Genomic DNA, 9,411 nt, shown 5'->3' on the forward strand with positions numbered 1-9,411 from the left:
AGAGGGGCGGGGCCTAGCGCGGCTCTGCCCGGGCGGGGGGCGTGGCGTACGGCGGCCGGGAGGGCGGCGGCCGCGGCGGGATGGAGTCGGTGGTCTTCATCTTCTCGCTGATCGACTGCTGCGCCCTCATCTTCCTCTCCGTCTACTTCGTATCCTTCTTCTCCGGGGCTGGAGGGTTGCCCGGGGCGGGTAGGGTTGGGGTCGCGATCGCACCCGGCGGGACTGAGGTGGGCTGGGCCCGTTGAGGCGCCGCTGAGAGCGGGCGGGCGGGCGAGCGGGGCCGCGGCCGGTGAGCTGAGGGTGGTGGGGCGTGAGGGCCTGCGCCGGGTAACGGCTGCTGGCGGGGGCAGCCCGGGGCGGCAGCGCTCGGGAGCGGGGCGGGGCGGGGTGCGGTGCGGGCTGTGGGGGGAGAGAACACGTTTTCCCTGCCGCGCTGCAGGGAAACGGCGAGTGAGTCAGTGCCTGGAGTATGTTCGCTCCTTCAGGGAACGGCTGCGGGCGGCCACGGGCGTGTGCGGCCGGTGCGATGGGAAATACATCGTGCCTCGGCAGAAGTGGCGTGTACGTGGCGTCGGTGTAGAGAAAAGGGTGCTGAAAGCATGTTTCACAGCCTCAAAAACTAGATGGGTCTGAAAAAAAATCACGGCCAAACGGTAGTCCCTTATTTGTAAGAATACCTTTCCCTGTTTTAGATGTGAGCTCCTAGCTGGGAGACTGAAAGTTCCTCGACAAACAGAATTTCCATGTTCTTTGTTGCAAACTTGCCTGCAGTCTTTGCTGTCTGGTGTCGTTAGAATGTAAAAGCATTGATTTGGCTTTCTTTTCTTATTTTTCTGAATAAAGGAGAATTGACTCTCCTAATCTTTCAAATGCTTGTGCTATTTCAGAATCTACCCAGTTCTAACTGAAAAAAAAATGTACAGAAGTATTGAAGGAAATTCATCTTAGAAGGATAGGTTATTCGCTGAAAAATGAAAAGGCTACTTGTTTTTTAGGGATAGAAAAAAAATCTCATGCTCTTTCGTTTTCTTGGAGAAAAGGAGCATGAGCTTTACAAGACATAAGCATGATGATGTGCACACGTGCGTGCTAAGCCTTTTTTGAGAGCACTTTTCTGTCTAAAATCTTTATATTTCAATTGCTGTAAGTTCATTTGATGATGATGTTACTCTCTTATGTCCTAGCAAAGGACATAAGATGAATTAATCCATCTTACATGTTGCTTTAAATGTAAAGAAAGTAGATCCACTTCTTAAAACTGCACTGTTTGGCTTGAGGAGCGTTTAAAAAGCGCATTAACTTTTTATTCTCTTTAAGTTATGGTTTCAAATGTTGTGGTAATAACTGATACTAAACGTACTGAGTTTGCCTCCCTGGCCTATTCAAAGTGTTGAACTGAACTTCAGCACTTGTGCAACAGTTGCTGTTGGAAAAACATCATAAAATCACTTGGCCTGGTGATAAAACATGGCCTAACTTCTTACCTAAAGTAGGAATGAGTTGTAACTGATTGAAATATGCCTTTGGATATAGATACAGATACAGAATATGCCTTTGGATACAGATCAGCTCTAGAGCAAGACAGTCTATACTGAGGGCAGAGCGCTCTCCCCAACTTGCTGGATAAAAATAAAGCTTTGTGTGTCCTGAGTTATTATGCAAGTTTTCCTTATCTTGGACTTCAGATAATTACACTATCAGATTTGGAATGTGACTACATTAACGCCAGATCATGCTGCTCAAAACTCAATAAAGTAAATTATTCTTTGCATTTAATGTGGTTTAAGAAAACAGCCCTTCATCTTAGCATCACAAATAACAAGCGTGTAATGTGTATCTGAAGAGCCTTGATTGGCAGTGTTTTGCATGTGTCCTTTGTTTCAGTCTGCTTGTCTTGTTCGGATGCCCATCTTCCAGCAAATTCGGCCACGAATGTCTGTCCTTCTGACTCTTGGTGCTCTGAGATGGGTTGCTACTCTGAATTTGTGGGAATGAGACTTAATTCTTCACAGAGCTCTGGAGTTCTGTGCTTTCCTTCTTGTAGGTGTGCCACACCGGTGGTGTCGACTCGTGACTGAGCTCAGATCTTTATAGCAACTTTCTCTGACGCTTCTTTATAGCTTCTAACCTCTCTCGAACTGTAGAGAGTTTTGCTGTGATAAGGGAAAGTACCATTTTAACCAAATCTGCTTAAAACTGTTTTCATTAAATCAGTGTGGCCTTCCCGCGTGGGTGTTCGCTTTGATTTAAAGGTATTTTCTTTCTTAGTGTGAGAGAGAATGCTGCAGGATACTATCAAGCCAAAAATGTGTTATTGCCTGGGGCTGACCCAATTTAATTATCCCAGTTTTTACATTGATCAACTTTCTTATCTGTTCCAAGCCTGAGGGTGTTTGTGTGTCCTGTGTCTGTGCAGATTTTAATTATCTGCTTCTCTCATTCCTAAAGCCACTGTTCTCTGCAGTGATTTCAGAGGAGCACTGTGTACTTTAACTCACTTTCTTAAGTGGGTTGTAATAAAGTTGTGTAGCTTGTGTAATAAAGTTGTGTTCAAACAGCTGTTGTGCTTCTGTCTAGAAATTTTTGTAACACTTGGATAAAGTACCTCTGTTATGATATCTTAGGGCCTGATTTCTGGCTGGCTTAATTGAATCTGTCTGAAGGTATTAATTTCCTCACGTTGTGATGAAATCATGTGCTTCTGTCCTGAATTCTCTGTCTGAGTTTTACATGATTAGAATCAGATGATAACTCCGTATAGATCCCTTTTTCAGAAAGGAATTTACATTTGTGCATATAACTCTTTTTCTTTTCTTCCCTTTTCACAGTGGGTGCTCCCTGAGGTGATTGGCCATGCTGTTGTAACTGTATTAATGCTTATTTCGTTGCACTGGTTCATCTTTCTCCTTAATTTGCCAGTAGCAACATGGAATATATATAGGTAAGTGCAAAGAGGTTTGTGTCCTTTTTTTTTTTCCCATTACTATTTAGCTTTCAATGTAGTATGAAGGTAAATAACATGTCATGCTGAGATGTTTCAGTTGTGTTCTTGAGCTGCTAACAAGTCTTCGTGGATCTAACATACAACTCTCCTCTCTTTGCAATTAAAATTACAAGAAACCCAATAGTGTAAAGGATATGAAGCTTTTGGCCTTTCCGTGCGTTCTCTCTAGTGCCCAGCAAGTGAGTCATTTCCAAGTTCATAGGAAAGAGCAGCATGTTAATAGGGATTATGTAGTAGTACTGCGAACACAGAGGTTAATGTTTTTCTACTGTGCCTATATGCCAGATAGTGATAGCAGCGTAAAAGTACTTAGGTCAGTGTGGCTGAGGGTTGTAAAACCACTGGCTGTGGTGTTATGCCCCTGTCCTGGTTTTAGCCAGCCCCTCACTCTCCTTTATTTATTGTCTTGTCTCTCCCCCTCGTTTGCATTGTTCTTGGTCCCCCATCTTGTCTCTTGTATTTGAAAAGGTTTTCAGACTTTTCATCTTAAGAAAACTGTCAGTGTTACTGGTCTCTGCATACTGAGCCATCTACCACTTTTAAATTGTTTACTTATCAGTAGGGGTGTCCATGTGGCAACATTGGGGCTGTTGGTTCAAAAACGTTCTTTTTGGTTTGTATCATTTGATGTGCAGAGAATGGAACCTTTACAGGTGTTATGCTAATTGAGAAGTCCAAAAGACCAAATGTTTAAGATATAGGTACAAAAAGTTGGCTGTAATTCTTGTTTGCCTGAACCTGCTAGGGCTAACTATTTGCAGGGATGGGTCCAGTTGCTGGTGAAATTAAACAAGAGGTTTCATAGCTCTCCTTAAAAAGAAGCTGAGGATCCCTTTACTGATAACCTCGTTCTTGGGCAAAATAACCATGCATTTATCACCTGTTAGCAAAGCCTTCAAATGTTTCTAAGCTGGAGTAACATGAGACAGTATGACTTGTATGCTTAATAAACAAATGTTGCCTAAATGCACACAGATAGGGATAGTTTTGTTTGGCCACCCGTATGTACAACTGTGTTATACACCATTGCATGAAATGACTAGTATTCCCTTTGGTGTCTGCTGGCAGGTATGGAGTTTGCATTTGGTGTTTGGTTTATGCTAGACGGTTTCTACAGAGACACTAGAGAGAGAATGCATTTGTTTTGAAGCTTTGAAGCTTTCTTGTACTGGTTGCCCCTTGGCTGCTTCCTTCTGCATATTTATGTTAATGTTTAAAGTAGCCACTCGCTTTCCCTTCTAAACCTCGTCAGAGAGAATTTTAAAAGATGCAGTTATTTCAGTTTCCACACTTCAGCAGGTTTCACTGCTGTTTTGAATTGACAGCTCTCATTTTATATTTGTCATATGTGGGGTAGACATTCTGAATATCCTAAAATTCAAGATTGTTTCCTCAATTTTAGATGTGCAGTGTAGGCAGTATATGAATATGACAATACGATGCTTTGCTTGTCCTGCCACAAGAAGTCAAAATGTTAAATCTGTATTGCTAATCCTGCCTTGTTTCTGAGGATCGAGGAATTTCACCCACATTAATAGCCTGGACTGTCCCATCCATAGTGAAGGAGTTAGAGGTCTGCAAAAGCAAGTGTGTTTAGTATTATAAAGGAAATCTGATGATTTGGGATAGAACTTAACATTTGACCCAGTGTTCAATGGACACAAGGTATGGTAGGCAGAAAAATGGTGGACTGTAAAGTAGTTTGAATACATTGAAGAGAGGAGAAGGTGTCAAATTACTAAACTAGGATTAAGTGGGAACAGATAAAGTGTGAACCCGTTATCATGAGCTGCAAACTTCTAGCATCAGCTGGAATGTGTTTAAATCTTCATGTGTTACAGTATTTCCAGAACCAATTTCTGGAGTAAATGTTGCTGCACATGAATTCAGAAAGGTTTAAGATTATCATCCTACTCCAAGATGAGTACAGAAATCAAAATAATTATTACTTATATATTCTACAAAGCACAGACTTCTTCAATCTCAACACAATTATTTTGATAATAATCCTTTCCCCTTATTCTCTTTCCTTCAAAACCTGCTTAATGTTGGTGAGTAAGTGGTGCAGTTACAGGCAGTACTGCCTTGATTTACGAATTATCACAGTGATTTCAGTGAGTGTAGAGAGGTTTTGTGTGAAGGGGGCATCAGAAACAAATTCCAGGGAGGATAAATTGGTCAAAAACAGCATCAGGGGAGACTGATTCAAAGATGCAGCATGTTTATTTTAACATCCTACTGGCCCTTCTTGTTTGGCATACTGAGATGCACGTTTAATGTGGTTCATTTTTCGCTGAATTTTGTAGTTTCTTATACAGTCTCCAGTGAGACATAGTTTTTTCTTAAATTCTCCTTGTTTTAAAACTAGATAGTGAAGCAGCTTATTTGAAATCTAATAATATTTCAAAATAGTTATTTTTTTAGTTCTTAAATATTTTTTAGACCTACTACTATGTAAAAGAAGCAAGAATTAGAAAGGAAATGTTGAATGTGAGTAAACAAAAAGAAAGCAACTCTTAAAAAAAAATTGAACACTTCCTTCTCTTTGTTATATAGACGTCCTTGAGATGATAGGTCAAAATAATGTGATTCTTGTCATGTCTTTAAGTAGATCATACCCCTCTTTAAACTGAAGGATTTAAAGAAAAAAATAGTTAGCAAACCAAAAAAAAAAAAATCTTTAAAATGCAGTGAAAATTCTGACCAGGACTTCCACATCCCTTACAAAATTGTGCAATATAGGGGGAAATGTGCTGTTGCTGCAGCAGCAGTTTCCACTGAATGGAGATATCAGAGGCACTAATGTCTGTGTTCATTAAAGCCGACAGTTTTCTTATTCCATGTGGTTTTGCTGCAGAAATTTTTTGCTGTTTAGGGTATGACAACTGGCTTGAGTTGTGTTTGTCAGCATCTAGCATCATTATTTCCGTGACTACAGTTCCTTAGATGTATAATGTAAGCTGTACTAGTTTGTGGGTCTCTTGCAAAAACTACCTGCCAACTTCCACAAGATTTAATTCAGTTGCATCATTTAAGTGTTATCATTCTTCTTAAAAAGCAAAATTATTAAATACTGCCTTTATAGCATTAATATCCTAGAGATAAAAGAAAACTATCCATCTATTTTTAGGATATATTGGCACAGGAAACTTGTGTTCTTCTTTTTATTCCAATAAAATGCACTACATTTCCAGTAAATGGACAATAATTTGTGTTAAAATGCTGAAAATAGAACAATCACTTAAAACTTTGAAATTAGAAGAGACTTTCAAACTATAATTATTTCATATGAACTATTTTTCATGGGACATAATTGTCTTTGTTATTAATCAGATATGCTCGGTGCTTTTTAATGCCTCTGTTAAGGACTGAAAAATACTGTGGTCTTAAGGGTGGGGTTTTTTTGTCTCCTGCTAGAAAACATCCTTGTTTCTTGTTCCCTTCCTTCCCCTCCTCTTACTGAAATGAACATTGTAAGAGGTGGGGGACTGCCTTTGGAAGTACAAATGATGCCATTCTTTGAGTATATAAAGAAAATAAAAAAAGTATTCTCTTCTTAGACCTTCCTTTTGCTCCAGGTGTAACACCCGGAGTTAAATTCCTGTGTAGAAAGAGTATTGTTCCAGGAAGGTAGAGCTTGTATGACATCTGGGTGAAATAATAATGCTGTTCTAGGCTGAGCTCAGCTGGAGCGAGAACTTCGTGTGCTTGCGTTTGCTCTCTTGAGAAATGCTTATGACAAAAGAACATGCTGCTTATTGAATGTTCGCAGGACATAAACATTTGTTTTGCTGGTTTTATTCTCCCTCTTGCTTACGTTTCACTTCGTTTCATTTGATTTTTGTCCTTGTGTGAGTTTGGACAGCGGTGCTTAACTTCTTTTCTGCCCAGTCTGTCATCCTGGATGAGAGAATGTCACAATGCAGGATGGTTGTGACAGAGATGGGAATAATACACAGATCCTTTGTCTTGTCTTAATGCTATCTCATTTTGACCACTGAAGTTTGTGATCATCATTGTGGTGGTTTTGTGGGGTTTTTTTTTGGTAAATAAATCTCTAATTCTTAGCTAAACAAATTATTTTCCATTACCTTTCATCGAATGCATCTTTCCACTGCGGGTAGATTTTCCTTCATAACACCAAGTAACTGTGAACAGGAGTTAAAATGAACTGGAATTTACTATTACCTGGAAACCTCCCATTTATGCATGGGCTGATACTTTTAGTATTACTGGTCCTCTTATTCTTTGTGGGTTGTAGTGGCAGAGATCCATGCAATATCCTGAAACTGAAATAGAATTAAAGAGCTCCCTTATGTTGAATTGTGAAACAAGTCTTTAAATGAAAGTCCCTTCTGTGCAAGCTCTCCCCTTCCCCTGACACGTCCTTGTGTTTTGATGACTGTACTTCTGTTGTGTTTTTGGTTTTTTTTCTCTTAAACTTTCAGGTACATCATGGTGCCAAGTGGAAACATGGGGGTATTTGATCCCACAGAGATCCACAACCGAGGACAACTGAAATCACACATGAAGGAAGCCATGATTAAACTAGGCTTTCATCTGCTCTGTTTCTTCATGTACCTTTACAGGTTGGTTTCAAAAACTGCTCCCAAGAAACAAAGGACTTGTCTGCCGGCTATTTTTGTCTCCTCTATTCTGCTAGTGTAATTGCTGGTATTCCCAAGTGTCTTATCTTTTTGCATCCTGCTAAGCCTCAATAATGTATTTTGACAGCTGTCTCCAGGTTCATTAAAATGCCTTTATTCTTTCCAATCAAACATTGTTTGGAAACTCTCAAACCCACTACTAAGTACAACATAGAGAGTTACATGACTTCAGAACCTAGAATAGTGGCCTATTGAGCATGGAAATCATCTCGAGGACCAAGTTTATTTTACAAGTTCTGTTTTAAAAAGTAAAGTTGATCTAGCTAAGTTACAAACGGAGGAGTTCTGTGATGGGGCCGCTTACTACAAGATGGAAGAACTACTGTTCTTCTCCCGCAGTCTTACTTCTGCGGTCCTTGTCTTCATAAGCAAAGCACGTAGCATGGTTGGCTTGACTTTCTATTTCAGGATCAAGTGCAGTTCTCTTTCATGGAAGTGACAGCTGTTCCTACTTGCACATGCTTCAGTAATCCACTGGTCTCATGTTTTCTGTTTTGTCACAGTATGATTCTGGCTTTGATAAATGATTGAGAAGTTGAAAAAGAACCATTGGCTGCCAGATTGGGTCATCACTCCAGTGACTGGTTGTGGAGCCACAGACACCTTCCGAACATGCCTAGCTCAGTGTCGTCATGCAGTATATTTTTCCTCTTTCAACAAGAAATATTTTTCTGTATTTTTAACATAAAATATTTTCAAAAGACATTGGATTTGTGTAGCGGTTGTTTTTGTTCCTTTACAATCCAAACTGCTGTAGCTGCTGCTTCTGTAAGGTGAAATCCTGGCTTACAGAACTGATCTTGTAGGAATTAAATGATGAGGAGGGAAACTCATTTCAGCAGCATGAGATGGTAATAGTGGTAGTTTCAGAACAAATTTTAAGTGCAGTTTCAATGTCTGCTTCTTACTGAAAGGTGTCAGGATGTGCCTCCGGCTGTCAAGCTGTCCTGTTAGAGCCCAGTTTGAAGCAGCACTTGGAATATAGATTTCAAAGTGGAATGCTAGCACAGCTTGCATCTTTGTGTCAGTGTTTTTTCCAGCTAAAAAGCTATGGAATAAAAGTTATGCTTTTCACCCTTTCTACCCCTCCCTCTAACAACCTGTATGAAGTCTTGTGTTTGGATGGATTAAGGTCCTTTTGGTGAAAGTGACACTTGTGTGTAAGAGTGAAAAACAGATAAATAAGAACCATGATTAATACTTGCTTTTTCCCTTCAACTCATATTTTGTCTTTGAAATAAGTCATAGACCTCCATACAAAGTAAACATCACATTGCACCAGGGCTGGAGTTGGTTACAGAGCAAAAGACCATCTGCAGTCGCTGCTCCATGAACCTGCTCTTTCCATATCTAGTGAGATGAGTCAAGAATATGTCTAGCTTGGGCAGGCGGTCTGGTAAGGCATAACCTAGTTATCCCAATTCTGGTGTGACTCTGCTTCAAAGACACTAAGAACCAAAGTTCTTTTTGTGCAGTTCTTGCATCAGTGCTAAGTATATAAACCTGAGTTTGTACCCTCACTGTCCAGTAACCTGTGCATAGAAACAGGTTTTTTGAAACATGTATGAAGTGAAACACTTCAAAAATACAGTTCTGTAATTAGGCCCTAAAATTTATGAGCTTTTACTTCTTAAGTGCTTGTTCTTTGGTGTATAGCTGCAGTTAGCAGATTGTTTTCATGGCCAGCAGTGAAAAGACAACACTAAAGCTTGATTTCTCTAGATACCCTGTGTTCAGTGT

At 40.2% G+C, this 9,411-nt stretch overlaps 1 protein-coding gene across 2 annotated transcripts; it reads left to right on the forward strand.

Annotated features, from left to right (window-relative positions):
• The first annotated feature begins 55 nt into the window (after nucleotides 1-55).
• Nucleotides 56-8,418, forward strand: CNIH4 (cornichon family member 4). 2 transcript variants are annotated; one of them, XM_086631749.1, is made up of 5 exons: nucleotides 56-149; nucleotides 1,686-1,754; nucleotides 2,829-2,941; nucleotides 7,453-7,593; nucleotides 8,175-8,418. In XM_086631749.1, the coding sequence occupies exons 1-5, from the start codon at nucleotides 81-83 to the stop codon at nucleotides 8,200-8,202; spliced, it is 420 nt and encodes a 139-aa protein (XP_086487875.1). In that variant the 5' UTR covers nucleotides 56-80; the 3' UTR covers nucleotides 8,203-8,418. The 2 variants fall into 2 exon arrangements, with proteins under 2 accessions (XP_086487875.1, XP_086487876.1); XM_086631750.1 differs by lacking the exon at nucleotides 7,453-7,593.
• The last annotated feature ends 993 nt before the right edge of the window (nucleotides 8,419-9,411 follow it).

This window comes from Tauraco erythrolophus, chromosome 2 (assembly GCF_009769465.1).
Source record: "Tauraco erythrolophus isolate bTauEry1 chromosome 2, bTauEry1.pri, whole genome shotgun sequence".
In the NCBI taxonomy this organism is placed as follows: Eukaryota; Metazoa; Chordata; class Aves; order Musophagiformes; family Musophagidae; genus Tauraco; species Tauraco erythrolophus.

What these genes read in the sequence shown, in the direction of transcription:
- CNIH4 (XM_086631749.1), top strand. Translation starts at nt 81, where the DNA reads ATGGAGTCGGTGGTCTTCATCTTCTCGCTGATCGACTGCTGCGCCCTC. An exon ending in TCTTCCTCTCCGTCTACTTC is followed by an intron (nt 150 to 1,685) that starts GTATCCTTCTTC and finishes CTTGGACTTCAG; the next exon opens with ATAATTACACTATCAGATTT. An exon ending in GCTGCTCAAAACTCAATAAA is followed by an intron (nt 1,755 to 2,828) that starts GTAAATTATTCT and finishes CCCTTTTCACAG; the next exon opens with TGGGTGCTCCCTGAGGTGAT.